The 25,866-nt window shown below is 42.0% G+C and overlaps 1 protein-coding gene across 2 annotated transcripts in view; it reads right to left on the reverse strand.

The window, feature by feature from the left end:
* esr1 (estrogen receptor 1) overlaps nt 1–25,866 on the reverse strand; it is a 252,890-nt gene that overhangs the window by 7,826 nt on the left and 219,198 nt on the right. For both annotated transcript variants that reach the window (XM_048600892.1, XM_048600891.1), the window contains 2 exons: nt 22,521–22,654; nt 5,334–5,517 (listed from right to left, as the gene is read on the reverse strand). In XM_048600892.1, coding sequence (XP_048456849.1) covers nt 5,334–5,517; nt 22,521–22,654 — 318 coding nt within the window. The remainder of the gene's footprint in view (nt 1–5,333; nt 5,518–22,520; nt 22,655–25,866) is intronic.

Genomic DNA, 25,866 nt, shown 5'->3' on the forward strand with positions numbered 1-25,866 from the left:
CTTTAACAGTTTCCTGGCACAAACAATCTTTTTTTGTCCCACTGGAGCATAGGAGGTTGAGAGGTGACCTTATAGAAGTTTATAAAATCATGAGGGGCATAGATATAGTTAATGGTAGGTGTCTTTTCTCTAGGATGGGGGATTTCAAGACTAGGGGGCACATTTTTAAAGGTGACAGGAGAGAGAATTAGAAAAGACATGAGGGGCAAATGTGTTTTACACAGAGAGTGGTTTGCATGTGGAATGAACTTCCTGAGGAAGTGGTGGATATGGATACGATTGTAATGTTTAAAAGACATTTGGATAGATACATGAATAGGAAAGGTTTGGAGGGAAAAAGGCCAGGAAGCAGGCAGGTGGGACTAGTTTAGTTTGGGATTGTGTTGAAGCGAATGGTCTGTTTCCATGCTGTATGACTCTATCAGTCGTAACCATCACACCCCATCCCTCTCCACCTCCGCTCCCCATTCCATTTACTTCCTTCAAGCTAACAGGTTATTATGGGTAACTATATTGACTGTGTATGCATTTTTAATGGGATATTATCAGGCCCCCTGTTTCACCTCTGTCTCCAGGAAACTAATGACTGTATCAGTGCTGCTCATTGCTCTCACTCGAACTGGAGAAATTACTCAACTTCACATGGTCTATCTCTGACTCTTCCTTCATTTCTCTTTCACCATTTCTGACAATAGGCTTCCAACAGATATTCACTGTAGGCCACGACCACACACTTCATTATGTCTGGCTACCAAACAGGATTCTGTTCTATTCTTCCAGTTTATTTGTCTGTGTCACATCTGTTCTGCTATAGTAACCTTGTACAGAAGAGAATCATAGAACCCTAACCTGCACATCCCTGGGCACTATGGGACAATTTAGCACGGCCAATCCACCCTAACCTGCACATCCCTGGGCACTATGGGACAATTTAGCACGGCCAATCCACCTTAACCTGCACACCCCGGGAACTACAGCACGATTTAGCACAGCCAATCCACCCTAACCTGCACATCTTTGGACTGTGGGAGGAAACCCACGCAGACACGGGGAGAATGTGCAAACTCCACACAGACAGTCGCCTGAGGCTGGAATCGAACCCAGGTCCCTGGCGCTGTGAGGCAGCAGGGCTAACCACTGAGCCACCGTGCCACTTCTGAAATGTCTCACTTTTTGTTTAATGAAGGGTTCTCCCACAGCAGTGCTGACAGGGCCCTTGATTGTGCCTATTACATCTCTCCCACTTCTCCCCTCCCTCTCGGAACCATGACAGCGTTCCTGGTGTCATCACCTTCTACCTACCAACTTCCTTAACAGATCGTCCTCCACCATTTCCACCACCTTCAACAGCATGTCACCACCCCAGACACATCCTCCTTTTCCCTTTCCGTTTTGCATTCCAAAGGGATTATCCTGTCCACCACACCGAAGCCCCGACTGCATTCACTGCAAATGACACCATCCTCTAGAAGTTCAGGAGGTGTAAAACCTGCCCTTTAACCTCTTCCCATCTCACCATCCAAAGCTCCTCCCACAAAACCCTTCCAAGTGAAACAAAGATTTACTTGTTCTTCTTTGATTTAGTGCAGTGTCCACTGCTTACACCAAGGAGTTTGGATTACCTCTTTGCAAAAGACCTCCCCATTCAGAGAGAGAACATAACCCAAGTTTCCAATTGCTTGTCATTTAAGTTCTGCACCTTGCTTGCACACTGGCCTCTCTGTCCTCTGCCTGCTGCAATGCTAGAATGAATTCAACATAACTTTGAAGGAAGGAAATTATTAAGCTGGAGAGTCTTCAGAAGAGTTTGCAAGGAATGGAGAGTTTGTGTTATAAAGAAAGACTGGAAAGGCTGGGAATTTTTTTCACTGGAGAGTAGGAGGCTGAGAGGTGACCTTATAGAGGTTTATAAAATCATGACAGGTATAGATAAGGTTAATGGTAGATGTCTCTAATCTAGGGATGGGGATTTCAAGACTAGTGGGGCACATTTTTAAGGTGAGAGGAGAGAGATTTAAAAAAGACATGAGGGGCAAATTTTTTACACAGAGGGTCGTTCGTGTGTGGAATGAACTTCCTGAGGAGGTGGTGGATGCTGGTACAATTAGAACATTTAAAAGACACTTGGATAAGTATGTGAATAGGAAAGGTTTGAAGGGATATGGCCCAGGAGCAAGCAGGTGGGACTAGTTTAGTTTGGGATTATGTTTGGCATGGACTGGTTGGACTAAAAGGTCTGTTTCCAGGCTGTATGACTCTATAACTCCGACAGCACCTCATCTTTGCAGCCTCTGGGCTTAACACTGAAATCAACAAATTCAGACTGAAATCTCTGCTCTTCTTTTGTTTCCATTTTTGTTTGCAGCCTTGTTTTTGCATTTGGATGGTAGGTGTTTATCATTCTGTCATTCACATATCCTTGAGACATACCTGTTGTCTCTTCTCCCATTCCCACCCCTGCATGGCCCTTACTTTTCTCATCTTCAATCTAGCAGAGAGTCTCCCTTCTGGACCTTTCCCACCTTCCCTCCCTTATTTGTGTTAACTAAAATTAAACTGTCTGGGTAAAACAAGAGGCTATTGATTCAAATTAGTACAAAAACTGACGTAACTTCAATGCAATAGAATAAATTTTCAGGTAAAAGGCTGGAGGTGGGAAATCGGAGATCAATTTTTAAAAACCAGTTGGATACAACAATATGGAGGGAAGCATTATGGTCACTCAGGATGGTGGGGAAAGGGTTCAAAATCTGATAAATGTATTTGGATGTTCGAGACACCTTCAGAGAATGTTCTTCTGCTTTCAACCCCTTTCAAATGGCAGGAAAGGAGGTGTGGGACTGAGAGTGAGGCACGACAATCATCTTAGTAATCAACGCAGTTTCACTTCCCCATCGCTGCAAGGCAACAGGAAAAGGGGTGTAATTTTAAGATGAGGAAAGGAGGATGGGAGGGGATTTGAGAATTCATTTTTCTCCAGAGGGTAGTGAGAATCTGGAATGCAGTGCCTGGGAGGGCAGTACTGGCAAGAAACTTCATCATGTTTAAAAAGGATGTGAAGGAGCATTTTGCAATGTCTTAACATTCAAGGCCATGGGCCAAGTGCTGGAAAGTGGGATTAGTGTAGACATGATAGTGCAGACTCAATCACCAAAGGATTGTCTGTGTTGTATGACTCTAAAGTCCCACATCCGTGATACTTGGGGCTGGGAGGATCCCTCATTGGGACTCAGATGGTGAGATGGTCTGAACCCCTTCAGATCAATCCACCTTTCTTTGCCTTTGGCCCAGTCATGGTAGTCTTCCTCACTCTGCCGGATTTTCCAAGTTTCTGGGCTCCCCCCACCACTCGCTATTGTACTATAGACATTTATATCAGCTCAAGAGCCATCTATTGTTGCCTTGTGCACCTCGTTAGCAACTCTCTTTTGCCTCAAATTGTCATCTTTCTGTCATTGTAATTACCTTTGCCCGCCATCCCAACTTGCATCATCCTCTCCAGTACTGTTGAACAAAAGGGGCATGTTGTCAAATCTTTTCGTTATGCATTCATCAGGACAGAATTGCAAGAATACCAAGTTTCAAAAAGAACACAATTTATATGTGAGAAGAGGATGCTGATTGGTATACCATCCCCTTGGTCATTTCTTTTCCTCCCATAACCCCTGTGCATTATTTGCTAAAAAACTTTTGACCTCTACCATCTTCTAGTTCCGACAGCGATCTAAAATGCTAACTCTGTTACTGTTCCTGATGAATGTTTCCAACTTTTTCTGTTTAATTTGGTTTTTGTTTTGCATTCAATAATCATTCATAGGTCGAATGAAGTCCTCAATGGTCAAAACTTGTTGTGAGTATAAAAGATCAGTGGTTGATCTCCTTGAGGTGTTTCAGATGATCAAAGATATTGATTGTGTAGAACAATGGGACATAACCTCAAAATTATAGCTAGGCTTTTCGGGAGTAGTGAGATAGTGAGAATCAGGAAGTCTCTCCTCCAAAAACATGCTTAAGTGAGCTCAACTGCAAATTTAACAATCTGTCAACTCCAGTGGAATCCTCTTGTGGTATAGTGGTAGTGTCCCTACCCCAGACCAGGAGGCCCAGATTCAAATCCTACCTGTTTCAAAGGCATGCAATAACATCTCTGAATGGATTGGTTAGAAAAATACGTCAAATAAAAAAAATTCTATCAATTCTCGTCTAATTAGGCAAAGCTGTTACAATGATAGATTGTAGGTTATTAGCTAAGATGCACAACAGCTAGGATCTGGGGGAAAGTGATGGCCCTAGTGGTATTATCACTTAATTAATAAGCCAGGAAATAGCAGGTATTTTCCCAGGGGCCTGAGTTCAAGCCCCACCGCAGTAGATGGTGGAATTGGAATTCATAAACAAAACAATCTAGATTTAAGTGTCTAATGATGGCCATATAAACACTCACAATCATTGTAAAAACCCATCTGGTTCACTAATATCTCTTTGCTTCCGTCTTTTTCGTTATTTGAAATATCTGTTGTGCGTTGGGTTGCACCTAAGTCCCATGCTCCTGATCTTTGGGCATCCAGTGCGGAGAGCTGTGGGCAGATTGGAGGACCTCCTCATGGGTCTGCTCCTGGGCCTGGCCAGGTTGGCTATTACCATATTCAGGCAATGGGCTGCAGGGGGCTTTGGGGGTCTTAGATGCTGACCATCTGTCCCTCTTTCATGGCCATATTTGTGCCCGGGTGTCCTTGGAGAGGGAGAGTGTCCACCAATACTCTCGATGCCTTGATCTTCTCTTCAAACTCCTTTTTGATTTAGCCTCCTCTCCCTACCTCTCCCTCACCTTTACATTGCCCTTAATAGGCTTTGCTTGTACATTGTTCAGTTGGAAACATGGATGATTTATTGGTGGTGGTTAGTAGATGAATTAAGATACTGGGATAATTTTGTGATGGAAATAAAAATGTTTGGTTGTGTGTAAGAACATTTCTGGATATAAGAATAAGCTATGATATGATGAATAGACTATGCCTGTTCCTATGTTCTTGGCTTGAATGTCAACAATATTGCGGTTTTAAAACATGGCCAACTCTGGAATGATCTTGATCCAATATCTGGTAGTTCATTCATTTTTAAAGTTCTGAATATTCCACATGTTTAAAAAGGGGAATGTAGCTATATTAACAGGGGTCAGGAGTAGGCTGAGCAGATAGCTAGATCTCGTTCCCAATTGGGCTCATTGTGAATGCTTGGCTGAGCTCCAAAAGCGCTGACGGCACTCCAACTGGCTGATTGACCTAGTTCCTTCATAATTACAGTTGTGGGAATGGAGAAGGGGCTGTGCTCACCTCATGTGTCGGATGTGGGAGAGCAGTAGCAGAAGCTGAGCTAGTCTCCGGGACTGCTGCTGCAGTGAGAGGCCAGCCCTGGTGATAAAGTGAACCAAGGCATCAGTGATTTTGTCCAAGATGATCTGAATCTGCTCACTGTCGTTCAGGGCTTCCATGGTGCTGGAGAGGAATGGGAACACTCCTGAGGGGGAAACAAACACACCAGTTAGGTAACGCATGGCACAATTGCCTAAGGACACAGGAGTTGCAATGCTCCTTCAGGACTGACAAGTAGCATGGACAACAATAAGCTTCATGCATTCATATAGTGCCTTTGACATGGTATTACATCCCTCCTAGTCCACTTCACAGGCGTGGTATGAGCCCCAGAAGGATATCCTAAGACAGGTGACGAAAATTCCAGCCAAGAGATGGGTTTTGAGGAATGTCTTATAGAATGAGTGCCAAGGGGATCGGTTATAGAGAAAATGCAAAACTCTAAGGACCTCAGCGTTCAATGGCAAAGTGATTCAAATCAGGGATATCCAAGAGGACAGAACTGGAGGACTGTAGAGATCACAAAGGGTTGTATTATTGGCAGAAACGACAAACATGGAGACTGTCAAGAACACGGAGGGATTTGAACTCGTGAATTTTAATTAGAGGTGGAACTAATACAGGTCAATGTGTACAAGGGAGGTAGCTGACCCGGATTTGGTGTGAGTTAAGCTGCAGGCATCAGAGTGTTTGGATGAGCTTAGGTCTACAGAGAGTGGACACAGCCAGGGGAGTGTTGAAGTAAGGCAGTGAAGGAAACAGCACGAAAGAGTCAATGCTACAAGACTTGCTCAGGGCTGATCTTAACTGCTGGGAAAGAAAGGACAGGTAGGGGGAGAGTGGTTCCATCACCGTACCTATTCTCAACTCAGATATTACAGCACAGAGGAGCTGACTACACTTTTGGTGACAGCAGTCACTATTTTCTAGCTCCTGGCCCGTGCCCTGGAGGCTACAGTAATGCTTTATATACTGCTGCAGGAGTTTCTGACACAGCCACCCTTTCTTGGTGGGGAGTTCCAGTCTCCCACCACCCTCTGGGGGAAAGAAATTCTCATTACCTGAAAGATATGGCCCCTGGTTATTGAAACCATTACAAATGGAAACAAAGGCTTTCCAATTCCCCCTAACTATGCCCCTCCTCATCTTATAAACTCCTATCAAGTTCTCCTCTCAGCCTTCGCTGCTGTAAGGGAAATAATGCCACCCTTACCAATCTTTCCCCAAAGCTTGGTCCCTCCACTCCAGGCGCCACCCTGGTAAGTCTCCTCTGCTCCCTCTCCAGTGCAATCACATCCTTCCTATAGTGTGGTGGCCAGAACTCATCATCATCAATCATCATCAAATCCCCAAAACAGGCCCTTCGGCCCAGTAAGTCCACACCGACCCTCTGAGCATCCTGCCCAGACCCATCCCCCTATAACCCACCTAATCTACACATCCCTGAACACTACAGGCAATTTAGCACGGTCAATCCACCCTAACCTGCACATCTTTGGACTGTGGGAGGAAACCCATGCAGACACTGGGGGGAATGTGCAAACTGTAAATGTCCCACCCAAGGATGGAATCGAACCCGGGTCTCTGGTGCTGTGAGGCAGCAGTGCTAACCACTGAGCCACCATGCCACCCTACTCCAGCTGTGGTCTAACTGAAGTTGTATACAGTTGCCAGTATGAAGCTTATTTAACTTGATGCCCTCCACCTTCCGAATAGGTGCCATGCTGCCACTCAACTTTTCTGGGAGCATGTCTCTGGAGGTTGGAAGAATGAAGATATCAGGGTTATGGGGAGTGGACAGCTGTTTCAGGCAGGCCAGCAGTTTGTAGCCTTTCTTTTGGACATAGGAGGTGTAATCTGTTGTACAGGAACCTGACCAACGTGCTGCAGCGTCTGTAGGTTATTGTTAATCTCTCATGGGTTATGGGCACCACCGGCAATTCCAGTGTTTGTCACCCATTTCTAATTACCCTTGAACTTAATCACTGGACTGCAGGATCATTAGTTCAGTGACATTACATCATCTCCCTGAAATGAACAAATGCAATTTTAAGGCCACTACTCCTGAATTTAATTTGGTTGAGGAGCTGGAAACTGACTGACAGCTATTTTGTATCGATTGCATGTGGGAAGCATTCATGCTCCGCTTAACGTGTGTAGAATGAGCTAGTTCATGAACACAAAAGGATCAAAGCAAAAGTGACATATCCTAAGGGTCACAGCTATCGTGGGTTTTCTCTGGGTGCTCTGGTTTCCTCCCACCGTCCAAAGATGTGCAGGTCAGGGTCGATTGGCCATAGGAAATTGCCCCATAGTGTCCAGGGATGTGCAGGCTAGGTGGGTTAGCCAGGGGAAATGAAGGGTCACAGGGATAGGGTGTGTGGGTGTGTTTGGGATAATCTTCAGAGGGTCAGTGTCCACCGATGGGCCAAATGGCCTGCTTCCACACTGTAGAGATTCTATGATTCTATGATCAATGAGGAAGTGACCAAATTTCCTTCCATTCATTGTGAACAATCAGAATAACTGGGGCGCTAGACAGAGTCATGTGGAAAGATGTCAAATTAAAAGTCGGGAGATCTTGCGTGGGGCAGAAAATGTTGTGGGGGATTTTTTTTTCACCCTTACATTTTTCTTTAAATGTTTCTGCTATAGAACTGTTTATGTACCAGCTTTTATATTGGTGGCTGTTGTGTGTTTTTTGAAATACTTTTAATGTGTGTAAAATGTTGAGAACCCAGTCAATCCTGATTTATCAAGCCTCAGCTCTGCTTTAACATCAGTCACAAGGGGATGATAGGGTGTGCTAATGAGGGAGAACTGTTTAATTGGTTGTGGGATTCTTGGCCTCTGGTCCCAGCATACAGGCTGTCATACTTCTAATACTCTTCAACGGAATAGAGCAAGTTTACAAATTCCTGTTTTGTGCACAGTTTGGTTTCTGACTTAAATCCTTAGATCTTCTCAAACTTCAAGGAGTTCCCAGAAAACTAAAATGTAGCCTTTGGAAATCAAAAATAGCATCTCCCCTTTGCAAGAAAATCTCAAACTGATCCCTCAGAAAAAAAGAATTAGCAGAGATAAAGAATTGGTTAAACAGGAAGTAATGAATGGGATAACCATTTCCAAATTGGCAGCTTGTAGCTGGTAGAGTGCTGCAAGGATTGGCACTGGGATCTCAGCAATTTTCAAACTGTATTCATGACTTAGACAAAGAGACAGAGGGTAATATATGTATGTTTGCCAATGATAGGTGGGAATGCCAGCTCTGATAATTACACATAAAGGCTGCAAAGGTATATAAAAGTGGGCAATAAGGTAGGGGTAGAGTATAATTTAAGAGTCATACAGGAATGGACTCTAATTTTAAGAGCTCATACAGTACAGTGATAGTGTCCCTGCCTCTGAATCAGAAGACCCAGGGTCAGGTCCTACCTTCTTCAGGAGTGTATAGCAATATCTCTGAATAGAGATAGAAACATATCTAGAAGTGGGCAAGTGTGGGGTTATTTAATTTGGTTGTAAGAATTGAAAAGAGGGATATGTTTTAAAAAGGGTGAAACATGGGTGCACTCACAGAAGGAACACAGGCCATAACAGCATAAGATATAGAAGATCATAGAACAGTACAGGAACAGGCCCTTCAGCCCACCTTATCTGAGCTGACCACGATGCTATTCTAAACTAATCCCATCTCGTGCACGTGGTCCGTATCCCTCTATTACCGGCCTGTTCAAATGCCTCTTAAACGTTGCTACCGTCTCTACTTCTAGCACCTCCCCTGGAAGCGCATTCTGGGCATCTACTACTCTATAAAAGAACTGTCCTTGCTCATCTCCTATAAACATTTCCCTTCTCACATTAAACCTACGCCCCCTAGTGTTTGACATTGCCTTGACTGGGAAAAAGACTCCGACGATCCACCCTATCCGTGCCTCCCATAATTTTATATATTTCTATCAGGTGGCCCTCAACCTCTGGTGCTCCAGTAAAAACAATCCAAGTTTGTCCAACTTCTGCTTACAGCTAATACATTCCAATCCAATATCCTGGCAATATCCTGGGAAACCTCTTTTGCAATGTCTCCAAAGCAGCCACATACTTCCTATAGTGTGGCAACCTGAACTGCACATGTGGCCTACTCCAAATGTGGCCTAACTGAAGTCTTATACAGCCGCAACATGACTCACCAATTTTTATACTCACTGCCCTGACCAATGAAGGCAAGCATGCCGTATGTCTTCTTTACCACCTTATCCACTCGTGTTGCCACTTTCAGGGAGCTATGGACTTCGACCCCAAGATCCCTCTGTATCAATGCTCTTAAAGGTCTTTCCATTACTGCACACTTTCCTCTTGCATTTGACCTCCCAAAATGTATCACCTCCGACTTGTCTGGATTAAACACCATCTGCCATTTCTCTGTCCAACCTTCTAACTGTTCTATATCCTGCTGTATCCTTTGACAACCTTTCTCACTATCTGTAACTCTGCCAATTTTCATGTTGTCTGCAAACTTACTAATCAGACTATCTACTTTTTCATCCAAATCATTTATAGGAATTACAAACAATGGAGATCCCGGCAATGATCCTTACAGAACACCACTGGTCACAGACGTCCTAGGAATCTTCTCCGATAATTTCCCTATCACTAATTTAAGGCTCACTGGCCTATAATTTCCTGGATTATCCCTGTTGCTCACCTTAAACAAAGGAACAACATTGGCCATTCTCCAGACTTCTGGGACCTCACCTGTGGCTGAAAATGAAACAAAGATCTCTGTCAAGGTCCCAGCAACCTCCTCCGTTGTCTCTTTCAGTATCCTGGGAGGATTAGACCATTCAGCCCATCAAATCTGATCCACCATTTGATCTTGGCTGATGTTTCTTAACCCCATTCTCCTGCCTTCTCCCCATAACTCTTGACATATTTACTTATCAAGAACCTATCTATCTCTGTCTTAAAGACTCTGAATGACTAGGCCTTCTGTTGCAAAAAGTTCTATAGATTCACCACCCTCTGGCTGAAGAAATTACCTCCTCATCTCAGTCCTAAAGGGTTGTCCCTTCACTCTGAGGCTGTGACCTTGGACCCTAGTCTCTCCTACTAGTGGGAACATCTTCACCACGTCCACTTTATCCAGACCTCTCAGTAATCTGTAAGTTTCAATGAGATCACCCCTCATCCTTCTAAACTATACTGAGTACAGCCCCTCAACTGCTCTTCATATGACAATTAGTATGCAGGTACTGCCTTTGTTCATAAAACAACCCCTCCATACCAGGGACTATCCTGATAAACCTTTCGAGGAAGCCTCAATGAAAAGATATCTTTCCTAAATAAAGCAACCAGTACTTCTCACTGTACTCCATATGTGGTCTCACCAACACCTTGTACAGCTACAATAAGACTTCCCTACTCTAATACTCCAACCCCCTTGAAATACAGGCCAACATTCCATTACCATTTCTGATTACCTGCTGCACCTGTGTGCTAGCTTTCTGCGTTTTGTGCATAAATTCCCCTGAGTCCCCTTGTGTTACGGCTTTCTGTAGATATCCCCCATTTGAGTAATACTCTCTTCTTTTGGCCTCCTTTCCAAAATGAACAACTTCACATTTTTCCACATTCCACTTCATTTGCTGATACTACCCACTTACTTAACCTATATCAACTGTTTGTATCCCTCTCACAACCTGCCTTTCCATCTATTTTTGTGTTATCTGAAAATTTGGCTACAGTACATTCGCTTCCTTCCTCCAAGTCATTAAACTGTAAAAGTAACGGTCCCAACACTGATCCCTATAGAATGCCACTGGTCATGGGTCACCAACCTGTAAAAAACCCCTTCTCCCCACTCACTGTTTCCTGGCCATTATCGAATTCTCTATCTGCACCAATACACTACCTCCAACACCATTGGCTCATATCTTATGACTTAATCTTCTCTGAGAGAACTTATCAAATGCCTTCTGGAAGTCCAAATGCAACATATCCACCCATTCCCCTGTATCCAGTCTGGTTAAGGCTTCCTTAAAAAACTTGAATAAATTAGTCAGACCCTACTTCCCTTTCATGAAGCCATGCTGACTTTCTTGACTAAATTATGATTCTCTAAATGTGCTGTTGTTATTTCCTTCATAATTGATTCCAAAAGTTTCCAACAATAGATGTTAGCCTGTAGCTACTCACTTTTTGCCTCCCTCCCTTTTTGAATAGATGTATCACATTGGCAGTTTTCCAATCCTTTGGTACTTCTCCAGAGTTCAAGGATTTTTGGATAATTACCATCAATGCATCCACTATCTCTGTAGTTACTGCTTTTAGGATCCTCGGATGCAAGTCATCACGGTCAATGGGCTTATTCACCTTTGGCCTCATTAGTTTGTCTAGTGCTACTTCTCTGGTAATGGTATTGGTACTTAATTCCTCCCCATATTCCTTATTATTAATGGAATGTTTGAAATGCTGTCCACTATAAAATTTGATGTAAAATATCTGTTTAGCTCCTCCACCATTTTCTTGTTCCCCATAACTGCCTTCCCAGATTAATTTCCTAAGGGGCCTATGATCACCTTGACCTCTCTCTTCCTTTTTTATAAATTTAAGGAAGCTCTTATTGTCAGTTTTTATATTCCTTGATAGTTTGTCCTCAATTTAGTTTCTCTCTCTTTATTATCTTTTTAGTCCTGCTTCACTGGATTCTGAATTTATATGCTCAGAATAATTCAATAAATATTTGGAATTAAGAGTCTAATGATGATTGTGAATCCATTGTCAATTGTTGGAAAAACCCATCTGGTTCACTAATGTCCTTTAGGAAAGGAAACTGCCATCCTTACCTGGTCTGGCCTACACGTAACTCCAGACCCACAGCAATGTGGTTGACCCTTAACTGCCTTCTGGGCAATTAGGGATGGGTAATAAATGCTGCCTAGCCAGTGATGCCCTTATCCAATGAATGAATTAAAAAAATCTTCAGGTCTTATCACTGACTTTTGCTTCATTATACACTTTTTCTTTCAACTTTATGCTATCCTACACTTCCTTGGTTAGCTAGGTTGATATATTGCTCTCTTAGGCTCTTTCTTCCCTATTTTTGCTGAGATTCATGAATTACCTTCTTAAATGTCTGCTATTGCTTGCTTTCTGTCTTTCCTACAAATCTATTGGCCAGTCCACTCTAGCAATCTCTATCCTTTTTTCATCGTAATCCTCTTTATTTCAGTTAAACACAGTTGTTTCCAACCCAAGTTTCTCACACTCAAACTGAATATTCAGTTCTACGATATTGTGATCAATACTTCCTAGGGGATCTTTTACTCTGAAGTCATTCATTATACCTGCCCATGATTATTCACTACCCATGACCAGATCCAGGATAGCTGCGTCTCTGGTTGACTCCATGACATATTGCTAGAGGAAACTATCCCTAATGCACTTAATGAATTTGTTGTAGTAGCTACCCTTTCCAACATGAATGACCCAATCAATATGAAGATTAAAGTTGCCCATTATTATTGCTTTTCTTTTCATATACTCTGATATTTGTTGATTTATACCCTTTCTTACAGTGTGGTTACTCTTTGGGGGTCTCTGTGTAACTCCAATCAGTGTCATCTTTCCTTTGCCTCCATGCAAATGGAATCAGCATCTCTGAGCCTAGATTGTCTCTCAGAACTGTCCTCATTTCATCTCTTATTAATAGTGCTACCTCACCACCTTCAGCTCAGTTGGCTAGCCTGTGGTGCAGAACAGTAGTACAGGTTCAGTTCCTTCTCTAGGTACTATAGACTTGGGCTGGTCTCCTCAGCCTGTCCCTAGGGCGGGGAGTCAATGGTGAACCTCCAGTGAATAAGGCACGCAAAGTGAACAGTTCAGGATCAAGCATCAAACAACACAGGTATATAAGAATGAATTGCAAACTGGAGTTAGGTTACTTGGGGTATTGTAGTCTGGGCTAGTTAACTAAGGATGTTATAAATTAGACTAGTTAACCTGGGGTATTGTAGGCTTGGCTAATTTACCTAGAGTATTGTAAACTGGGCTGGATAACCCAGGGTTTTGTAAACTGGGCTAAATTATCTGGGGTATTGTTGAGTTGGCAAATTTTTCACGGTATTGTAGTCTGGGCTGGTTTACCCAGGGTATTGTGAACTGGGCTTGTTTACCCAGGGTATTGTGAACTGGGCTTCTTTACCCAGGGTATTGTAGAGTGAACTAACTTATTCAGGTTTATGTAGAGTGGACTAGTTCACCCAGGGTATTGTGCTATGGTCTAGTTTACCCAGGGTATTGTGCTATGGTCTAGTTTACCCAGGGTATTGTACTATGGTCTAGTTTACGCAGAGTATTGTGCTATGGTCTAGTTTACCCAGGGTATTGTACTATGGTCTAGTTTACCCAGGGTATTGTCAAAGTGTACCCGGGGTACTATAGAGTGGGCAAATTTACCCAGAGTATTATAGCCTGGGTTAGTTTACCCAGGGTAATGTAGTCTGCGTTGGTTTACCCCAGGCTATTGTAGTCTGTGCTAGTTTACAGGGGTAATGTAGACTGGGCTAACTTACACAGGGTATTGTAGAGTGGAGACTAGTTTATCCAGGGTATTGTTGTTTGGGCTGGTTTACCCAGAGTATTGTAGACGGGGGGTTTGGGAGTAGGGGATGGAGTTTACACAGGGTGTGGTCAATTGGGTTTGTCTATTATAAACTATTCCTGCCTTGCATAAGAGATTCACATTTTGCCATTTGGATTAAATGATTTGAATGCTGTTGTGGTGAAGAGACGCAAATTATTTTTGTCAGGGTTAGATGGCCCAGATGATTTGCATCTGTTGTAGGGATCCTAATTGTTGTAGTTTGAGTTAAATGGCCTGGTTACAGTAACTTGTCCTGAGATTGAGGTTACTACAGTGTGGGCTCAGTTACCCTGGATTTTGTAGTCAGTGTTAGAACGACCAAGGCCTTTGTATTCTGGATTAGATGACCTGCATCATTATAGTCTCAGCTAGGAGTCCTTGTGATTATTGGAATTTTTGTTGCGACTGACGTTTTAATAGCCTGACTAGGTGGTCCATGTTCATTGTGGCTGTATTAAAGACCGGAGTTCTGATGAAGGGTCATCAACTCAGACTGGTATCTCTTTTTCTCTCTCCTTGGATATTGCTGGACTTGCTAAATATCTCCAGCAGTTTCTGTTTTATTTCTGGATTATTACAGTCTGGACAAGGTGACCCTGTTCTCTAATTCTCCCAAAATAAAACTTACTTTAAATTCCCTTTTCCAGCAGATTTCATTCGTTGATAATGAAAAGTATAACATTGGCTATTAATCTGTTTAGGACTCCAACTGCAGGCGTAACACAATACTCCAGGGTGGCCCAGGGTGGGGTTATGAAAGTTATGGAGTTTCATCAACATGAAACATAGAAACAAGGAGGCCATTCGGCCCTTTCAGCCTGATCCACCATTCAATTTAATCATGGTTGATCCTCTAACTTAATACTATATTCTCATTTTCTCCCCATACCACTTGAAACTTTTAAAATCAAAACATGTATCTATCTCAACACAGAATTGTTACAGCACAGAAGGAGACTATTCGGCCCATTGTGCCTATTACCTAGTGACAATCTCCTGCCTTTTTCCCCATGTCCTTGCACACCATTCCCAGCCAAGAAAAATAAATGATCCAATCCCCGCTTGAATATCTCAATTGAACCTGCCTGCACCACATTTCCAAACAGTGTATTTCATACCCTAACTACTCACGGTATGAAAATATTTTTCTCCCATATCACCCTTGCTTCACTTTCACATCACTTTCAATCTATACTGTCTTGTTCATTTTTTTCTTTCTCGAGCGGAAACATTTTCTCCCTTTCTACTCTGTCCAGCCCGCTCAAGGTTTTGAAAATCTCAAGCAAATCTCTGGTCAGCCTCAAAGCGAAGAGATTTCTTCTCATCTCAGTCCTATATGGTCTACTCCGTATGCTGAGACTTTGACCCCTGGCTCTAGACTCCTCACCCATGGCGGACATTTCTGAAGAAGGGTCCAGACCCAAAACGTCAACTTTCCTGCTCCTCTGATGCTGCCTGGCCTGCTGTGTTCATCCAGCTCCACATCTTATTATCTCCCTTCATCTAGTATGTCCAGCCTTGTTAGAATTTTATGCATCTCAATCGTATCCCCTCACATTATTCAAAATTCTTGTGAATACAGGATCAATCAAACCAATCTCTTCTCTTGGTGACAATCCCACCATCCCCAGTATCAGCCTAATGAACCTCTGCTGCACTCCCTGTATGGAAAATATATCCTTCCTTAGGTAGGGAGACCAAAACTGCAAGCAATACTCCCTGTGTGTTCTCATCAAGACCCTATGTAATTGCAACAAGATGTCCCTAGTTTTGAACTTAATTGGAGGGGGACGGGAACCTCCGCGAGGCATCAGAGAAGAGTAATCAAGACAGGAACCCACATGACAGAAAGAGGAAAAACAGAAGCAATAGGCAGAGGAATCAAACACCAGAATCAAACAAGGTCAGAGTAAAAAATAATGGGAATGGGACAAGGAATGTTAAAAAGGCAACCCTTAAGGCTTGGTACTCGATGCACAGAGCATTCGAAGTAAAGTAGATGAATTAATCAAGTAATAGTATGATATTGTTGGGATAATGGAGACATGGCTGCAGGGTGACCAGGGTGAGAACTGAACATTCAGGGGAACTCTGATTTTCAGAAAGCCAGACAAAAAGGAAAAGGCAGGAAAAGCTCAGCAGGTCTGGCAGCATCTGTGGGGAAGAAGAAAATCTGAGGAAGGGTCACCAGACCCGAAACGTTAACTCTGATTTTTTCCTCCACAGATGCTGCCAGACCTGCTGAACATTTCCAGTGACTTCTGTTTTTGTTCCTGATTTACAGCACCCGCAGTTATTTCGGTTTTTAAAATGGAAAAGGCGATGGAGTTGCATTACTGGTGAAAGGGGATGTAAACACAATATTGAGGAAAGATATTGAGAAAGACCCAAGTGGCAAAAAATATTAGTGGGGGTGGTATGTAGACCACCAAACCATAGCGGTGATGTTGGGAATGGTGTTAAACAGTGAATCAGAGATGTATGCAATAAAGGAACCTCTGTAATTATGGGTGACTTTAATCTGCATATAGATTGGGCAAATCTAATTAGTCCCAATACCATCGAGGAGGATTTCCTAGAATGTAAATGGGATGGTTTTCTGCTCCAATACATTGAGAAAGCAATGAGAGAACAGGCCATCTTAGACTGAGAAAGGAATAATTGGTAAGGTAGTTGTGAGAGATCCCTTGGGGATGAGCGATCATAATATGATGGAGTTCTTCATCAAGATGGATAGCGAGGTAGTTGATTCTGAGACTGAGATCCTGAATCTTAATAAGGGAATCCATGATAGTATGAGGCATGAGTTGGCTATGACGGATTGGGAAGTGTTACTGAAAGGAACGACAGTGGATTGGCAACGGCAAACATTCAAACAGCGAATGAGTGAACCAGAAAAAATTATTTTCCTGTCTGGAGCAAGAGTGCCAAGAAAGCAGTGGCCAAACCATGGTTTATAAGGGAAGTTAAAGGCAGTATTAGATACAACAAAGAGGCATACAAATTGGCAAGAAAAAACAATGGACATGAGGATTGGGAACAGTTTATAAGTCAGCAAAGGAAGACCCACGGGATTGATTAAGAACGCGAAAATAGAGTATGACAGTAAGCTTGTAGGGAGCATAAGAACTGACTGCAAAAGTTTCTATACGTGTGTAAAGAGAAAAATATTGGTGAAAATTAATGTGGGGCCCTTACAGTCAGAAACGGGGGAATTTATAACGGGTACCTAAGAAATGGCTGACGAGCTAAATTCACACTTTGCTTCTGTATTCACAAAGGAGAACATGAAAAACATAACAGAAATGATGGGGAACACGGGGTTTAGTTAGAGGGAGCAAATGAAATCTAATTTAGTAGAGAAATGGTGTTGGAGAAATTGATGGGATTCAAAGCTTTAAATCCCAAAGGCCTGATAATTTATATACTGGAATAGTTAAGGAAGTGGCCCTAGAAATAGTGGATGGTCATCTTCCATGATTCTTTGGACTGTGGAACATATCCTACAGATGAGAGGGTAGCTAATGTAAGACACAATTTAAAAAGGGAAGCAGAGAGAGAAAACAGGGTATTATAGAGCGGCGAGTCTAACTTTGGTCATGGAGAAGATGCTAGAGTCCATTATCAAGGATTTTATTGCCAAGCACTTAGAAAACAGAGATAGAATCAGACACAGTCAACATGAATTTACAAAAGGGAAATCATGCTTGACGAATCCACTGGAATTCTTTGAGGATGGAACCAGTAGAGTTGATCAGGAGGAGCAAGTGGATGTGGTTTATTGGGACTTTCAGAAGGCTTTTGACAAAGTCCCACTGAAGAGATTCATTTGGAAAATTAAAGCGCATGGGATTAGGGGTAGTTATTGAGACAAATAGAAAATTAGCAGTTAGGAAACAAAGAATAGGAATAAATAGGTCTTTTTTTTAATGGAAGGCAGCAACTAGTGAGGCTGGAACCCCAGCCATTCATAACATATATTAATGATTTCGATGAGAGAACTGAATGTAATACCTCAAAATCTGCAGATAACACAAAGCAAGGTGAAAGGGTGAGCTGTGAGGAGGATGCAGAGATGTTACAGTGTGATTTAGACAGGCTGAGTGGGTGGACAAATGCATGGCAGATGCAGTATAATGTGGATAAACATGAGGTTGTCCACTTTGGTAGCAAAAATAGGAAGGCAGATTATGATTTGAATGGGTGAGAGAGGGGAATGTTCAACAGTGTCTTCATGCACCAATCACTGAAAGTAAGTGTGCAGGTGCAACAGGCAGTAAATAAAGCAAACTGAACGTTGGCCTTCACAGCAACAGGTTTCATGAGGAGCAATGATGCCTTGCTTCAATTATGCAGGGCCTCGATGAAGCCACACCTGGAATATTGTGTTCAGTTTTCATTTCTGAGGAAGGATGTTCCTATTATACAGGGAGTGCAGCAAAAGTTTACCAAACTGATTCCTGGGATGGCAAGACTGACGTATGAGGAGAGATTGAGTTGATTAAGATTGTATTCACTTGAGTTTAGAAGAATGAAGGGAGAACCTCATAAAAACCTATAGAATTCTAACAGGACTAGGCAGGTTAAATACAGGAAGATGTTCCCAATGGTGGGGGACTCCAGAACTAGGGATCATAGTTTTAGGATAAGGGATAAACATTTTAGGACTGAGATGAGGAGAAATTTCATTCCCCAGCGAATAGTGAGCCTGTGGAATTATCTACCACAGAAGGTGGTTGAGGCCAAAACATCATATGTCTTCAAGAAGGAAGGAGATATGTGGCTAAAGGGATTAAGAGATATGGAGGAAGGTCTGGATTAGGGAATTGAGTTCAATGATCAGCCATGATCATTATGAATGGCAAAGCTGGCTGAAAGGCTCAAATAGAATATAGGAGCAGAAATAAGCTATGTTCCTACGTAATTTAAATCCTCTTGTAATTAAGGCAAATATACCATTTGCCTTCCTAATGATTTTCTGCACCTGCCTGTCTGCTTCCATTGACTGATATACAAACACACCCAGAAACCTTTGTACATCCACATCTCCAAAATATCACCTTTTAAGTAATATCCTTCCTTTCTGTTTTGCACACCAAACTGTAGAAGTTCACTTTGACCATGTTGTACAGCATATGGCATGTGTTTTCCCACTCTTTCAATTTGTCTAAATCACCTTGCAACCTCCATACATCCTCCTCATAACTCTCAATTCCACCCAGCATACTTGTCATCAGAAAACTTGGAAATGTTATATTTGGTTCCCTCGTCCAAGACATTGATGTATATAGTGAATAGTTGGGGCCTAAGCACCGATTCTTACAGTACTCCACTAGTAATTGCCTGGCATTGGTCAAAAGACTTATTTATACCCACCGTTTCCTGTCAACTGATTCTTGATCCATGCCAATAAATTACTCCCTATCCCATGTGCTGTAGCTTTACCCTTGGAACTCTTATGAGGGACATTATCAAAAGCCTTCTAAAAATCCAAATGCGTCACAACCACTGGTTTTCCTTTAACTATACTATTAGTTACATCCTCAACAAACTCCAGACATTTTAGGCATAATTTGACTTTCATAAACACATGCTGGCTTTGTCCAAAGGTGGTTAGTGTTTTCCAAATGTTCTGTCATCACATCTTTTATTCAAGAGGGAGGAGAAAAGAGAAATGTAGTTGTAATTGGAGATAGTATAGCCAAGGGAATAGACACTGTTCTCTATGGCCAGACAGTCCCAAAGACTGTGTTGCCTGCCTGGTGTCGGGGGGGTCAGGACATTTCATATGGGCTGCAGAGGAACCTGGAGTGGGAGGGGAAAGATCCAGTTGTCATGGCCCACATAGGTACTAACGATACAGGGAGAAAGAGAAAAGAAGTTCTACTGAGGGAATATGAGCAGCTAGGGGCTAAATTAAAAAGCAGAACCATAAAGGTTATAATCTCTGGATTACCACCTGAGCCTCGAGCAAATTGGTACAGGGTCAACAAGATTAATGAGGTAAATACATGGCTCAAAGATTGGTATGGGTGAAACAGATTTGAAACCATGGGATGTTGGCACCAGTACAAGGGAGGGAAGGAGCTGTTCCAATGGGACGACTCCACTGAATCATGCTGGGACCAGAGTCCTGGCCAATCACACAATTAGGGCTGTGGATAGGGCTTTAAACTAAATAGTGTTGTGGGGGGGTCAGTTGCATGGAAAAAGTTAAAGGTGGGGAGAGCACAGGGGATGTTATTAGAATTTCCAGAACAAGTAATAGGCTACAGAGTATGGAAAGGGTCAGGAATCTAACTTCAGGCACAGCAGATAAGGGGACAACTATGAGAAGGGGAACAGGCAACGTAGGACTGAGGGTGTTGTATATAAATGCATTCGATATACAAAGCAAGGCAAATGAGCTTGTAGTGCAGATTGAAATTGGCAGGTACCATGTTATGGGTATCACAGAGACGCGACTGTAAGGGGATCAGGGCTAGGAACTAAATATCCAAAGATACACATCCCATCGAAAGGACAGGCAGATGGACAGAGCGGGCAGGGTTGCCTTGTTAATTAGCAATGAAATTAAATCAATAGCAAAAAGTGATATAGACTCAGAAGGTGTAGAATCTGTGAGGGTAGAGTTAAGGAACCGCAAGTGATAAACACCCTGATGGGTATATGTACAGGCCTCCTAGCAGTGGTCAGAATGTGGGGAAGAAAATAAATCAGGAGATAGACAAGGCATGTAAGAAAGGTAGCATTACAATTATCATGGGGAACTTTAATATGCAGGTGGACTGGAAAATCAGTTCGGTAACGGATCTCAAGAAAAGGAATTCACAGAATGTCCACGAGAGTTTTTTTTGGAGCAGCTTGTGGTAGAGATCACTCGGGAATGGGTAATTCTGTAATGAGGTGACTTGTTGGGGAGTTTAAGGTGAAGGAACTCCTAGGGGGCAGTGACCATAATTCGATCAAATTCACCCCGCAGTTTGAGAGGGAGAAGCTGGAATCAGATGTAACAGTACTACAACTGAATAAAGGTAACTATAAGGACAAGAGGGAGGAGCAGTCCACGGTTGATTGGAAGAGGAGCAGAGCAGGGAAGGCAGTAGAGCAGCGATGGCAAGAATTTCTGGGGATAATTCAGGAGACACAGCAGAAATTCATCCCAAGGGAGAAGAAATATTCTAAGGGCAGGATGAGACAATATGGCTGACAAGAAAAGTGAGAAACACCATAAAAGTAAAATAAAAAGCATACAATGTAGTGAAGATTAGTGGGAAGCCAGAGGATTGGGAAGCCCTTAAAAACCAGCAGAGGACAACTGAAAAAGTAGGGAGAAAATGAAATATGAGTGTAAGCTAGCTAGTAATATTAAAGAAGATTGCAAAAGGTTTTTTAGGTATCAAGAAGGTAAGAGTGATGCAAAAGTGGACATTGGACCATGGAAAAATGAAGCTGGAGAGGTAGTAATGGGGAACAAAGAAATGGCAGAGGAATTCAATAGATACTTTGCATCAGTTTTCAATGTGGAAGACACCAGCAGCATACGAGAAATTCAAGAGACTCAGGAGGCAGAGGTGAGCATAGTGGCCATCAGTAAGGAGAACGTGCTGGGGAAGCTGAAAGGTTTGAAGGTGGATAAATTACCCAGATCAGATGGACTGCATCCCAGAGTTCTGAAGGAGATAGCAGGTCACTGTAGGAGATAGGAGATTGTAGAATCATTGGTGATGATCTTTCAGGAATCACTGGAGTCATGGAAGGTCACAGAGGACTGGAAAATGGCTGAGGTACACACCTATTTACGAAGAGAGGGAGGTAGAAGACAGGAAACTATAGGCTGGTTAACCTGACCTCAGTTGTTGGTAAAATCCTAGGCTCCATTTATTAAGGATGAGATTGCAGAGTTACTTGGAAGTACTAAAATAGGGCGGAGTCAGCATGGCTTCATCAAGGGCAAGTCATGCCTGTCAAATCTGTTAGAATTCTTTGAGGATGTAACTAGCAAGTTATAGAAAGAAAATCCAGTGAATGTGATCTGTTTGGATTTCCAGAAGGCCTTTGACAAGCTGCTTGCACAGAAGACTGCTAAATAAGAGCTCACGGTTTTAGGGGCAAAGATATTAGCATGGATAGAGGATTGGCTGAGTGGCAGAAGGCAGAAAGTAGGAATAAAGAGGTCTTTCTCAGGATGGCAGCTAGTGACTGGTAGAGTTCTGCAGAGACCAGTGTTGGGACCATAACTATTCTCATTATACATTAACGATCTGCTGAAGGAACTGAGGACATTGTTGCTAAGTTTGCAGATGACACAAAGGTGGGTGGATAAATGGTCACCTCTTGCTCTGTGAAGATGGTGAATGGGACATTACAGGTATACTGGATACTGTTTAGTCTATAGGTAGAATTAAAAGCATTTTGTACCGAATGCATGGACATGTTAATGTACTGTTCAATGCCAATCACGGAACATGTGATTAATGGATACTCAAATGGCTACGACTTACCAGAATTCAGCAAAATGATGGCCTTCAGACAGATGTACTCCTCGCACTGAAGCTTTAGCAGGCGGAATCGTGACACGGTTGCTAGGAGCATGTCAAATATTTCCACCATCCCTTCAACACATTTCCCTTCATTCCTTCAAACAAGAAATCGACAAACATAAATTTAATCTTCTACTTCTTTGAAGAAAAAAAAATAGCTGTCATACAACTTGCTAAAATTTTAGGGACTGTCATCACCTAAAGTCAAAACAGTAGATTCTTTTAACTATTATCTTTGTTCCTCATTTCTTTCTACCATGTTCTTATGTTTTTGTACCAAGGTACTTGTAACTAAGATGGAGCCATGTGTGGTGATATTGAAAACTTTTCATTGTACTCCTGTACTTTTGTATTCGAGTACATATGATAATAAAGTCTAAATCTGAAATCTTTGGTCTTTTTCTGAAAATAATCAACTGCGAAAGCAACATCAAGTTTAAGTGAACAAGCAAATATGTGGAAAATAGAGTACAATGCTGGCAAGTGCGATGCAACTACTTTGGACGCAACTAATTTGAAGTACTTTTGAAATAGGCAATGACTAGGAACTTGGACTCTGCTCCTCTAGGAACTAGAGGAGCAGAGTCCAAGTGCACAAATTGTTCAAAACTAATAGACAGGTATGTAAATAAAGGCTAAAAGGGTGGCTTTTATCTCTAAGAGGCTAGAATACAAAGATCGGGAAGAGATTCTTCAGTTGCACCGAGCTTTGGTCAGCCCCTACCTTGAATATTGTCGTCACTTTTGAGCAACATATCTGCAGAAGGATATACTAGCCTCAGAGGGATTACAGGGCTGAATCACCAGATTGGTGGTGAGCCTTAGAGAATTAAATTGTGAGGACAGATGACACAAATAGGTTTCTGTACAGTCATAGGGGGATTTCAGTCATGAGAAGATTTAAAATTGATAAAGAGGAGGTTTTTAGATAGATTGTCATTTCTTAAAGTTGACAAGGCATTGGGAATGAATGAAATGGTAAGGGATGTGAGAGTGGAATTTACAGAAGCACTAGCTATAACTTTTCCATCTTCCTTTAATTCAGGTTGGTGCCAGAGAACTGGAGAATTGCAAATGTTACACCCTGGTTCAAAAAAAGGGAATCAGGTTAAGCCTATCAATTACAGAACTGTCAGTTTCACTTGGATCGTGGGAAAATGGCTAGAAAGAAAAATGTGGGACAATATTCATAATCACGTGGACAAATGTGGATTTATTAGAGAGACCCAGCCTGGATTTTACAAGGGAAAGTTATATTTAACTAACTTGCTGTAATTATTTAAAGTGATAACAGAGAGGGTTGATGCTGTTAGGGTGGCGTACATAGATTTCCAAAAGGCATTTGATAAAGTACTGTAAAACAGACTTGTAAGCAAATTTTCACTCACAGAATAAAAGGGGCAATAGCAACATGGGTACAAATTTAGCTCAGTAACAGGAAACAGAGCATAATGGTTAATTAGTGTTTTGTTTTGTGTGCTGGGGCAAGATTTGTAGTGATGTTCCCCAGGGGCTAACATTGGAAATCTCGCTTTTCGCAATATACGCTCATGATCTAGGTATAGCTGTATGGGGCACAATTTCAAAATTTGCAAATGATACAAAGCTAGGAAGCCTTGTAAATCAAGAGGAGAACAGTGCAGAACTTCAGAAGGATATAAACGAGATGATGGAGTGAATGGATAGGTGGCAGATGGAGTTCAATGTTGAAAAGTGTGAGGTGTTACAATTTTGTAGAAAGTACAAGAAGGGATAATTAAAAATAAAAGGTACCACTGTAAAGGGTTGCAGGAGCAAGGGACCTGTGTGTATATGTGCTTAAGTCATTAAAGCTGACAGGATGGGTTCAGATCAGTTAATAAAGCATACACTATCCTTGGTTTTATTAATAGGGGCATAGAGTACAAAAGCGAGGAGAAGACGTTGAACTTATGTAAATCACTAGTTTGGCCACAGCTGGAATGTTGAGTCGCAGTTTTTGTTACCACATGGTAGAATGTGAAGGCATTGAACTATGTGCAGAAGAGGGTTGTGAGCATGGTTTCTGAAATGAGGTACTTTGGCTACCAATACTTTGGCAGATAGTTTGGATAAGTAAGGATTATTTCCCTTAAAGAAAAGACTGAGAGGAGATCTGATAAATATTCAAAATCATGACCTCATAGAAATTCGTAGAAAATGTTCTGAAATGATTAGGAATAAGAGGGCCTAGATTTTCAGTAAAGTAAAGGAAGCAAAAGTGATAAGAAAAAGCTTTTACACACAGCAAATGGCTATGATCTGGAATGTACTGTCTTATGGAGGCAGGTTCAATGGAGGCATTATTACAATCATGAACCATCAATAGTCAAATTTCATCATTTGAATTCAACACTTGAGGCTTTCATTAACTAAAACTGGTTTTTAAAAGAGCACTGTTGACCTAAATTGGCTGCTATGTTCACCCGACATAAAATTAATGAACCCTGTTGCCTCTGATATATCATTCGAATCAAGAGGCACTGCAAAAAGAAACTTGCACCTCTTGTTTTACTCACACTTGCATCATAACTGCACACATTGAGAGAGTAAAGTTTGCTACAGTTATCCAGCTTGCAATTGAACAATGACACAGACATCGTATTCTGCAACATGAAATGATAAATCAACAGGAGTGTTTGAATAAAAACAGAGAAAACAACATGGACTGATAACAGAAAGGTTATTGGAAGCTCTCTCCTCTCTCAGTATCAATCTCAATCATAAAAACCAGCACCAGGAAAAACTTGGAAACATCACCCATACACTGATAACTCAAGATCTATAAACTTCACCATTGCTAAAGAAACAGGAACACAGGTAAGCAGTTGAACACATGTCCTTTCACCTTCACAACCCAATGGACTCTTAAGATCTGTAACTCCAATTGCCTTTATCTTCTTGTCTGTACTATATACCCTATACCACATCCTCTCTTTGTGAGCTGTTTGTCTGTGTTCGATATCATGTTTTACTGTTTTTTTCCCTCTCAGGGTTGCAGGTAATAAAACTCCACTATCTTTCATTCAGGGGAATCTCTAAATTGGCTTTCCTTTTTTTTCCCCCGATCTGGCTAATTAAGATTAATTGAGATGTGACAGCCATGTGCTAAATCAGAAAAATATATTGAAAAAAAAAACAAGTGCGTTGCTCTGTTTTCTCACGTCTGTAGAGACAGGTCCAGAACTGTTTCTCAGAATCTTTCCAGAACATTGCTTGGCCATTATCTCTGGCAGCTTAAAACCCCAAGTTTCAGATTCCATTCCTGCTTCAGTTAGTTAGCAGGGGA

The sequence above is a fragment of the Rhincodon typus genome, chromosome 9 (genome assembly GCF_021869965.1).
Source record: "Rhincodon typus isolate 14 chromosome 9, sRhiTyp1.1, whole genome shotgun sequence".
Lineage (NCBI taxonomy): Eukaryota > Metazoa > Chordata > Chondrichthyes > Orectolobiformes > Rhincodontidae > Rhincodon > Rhincodon typus.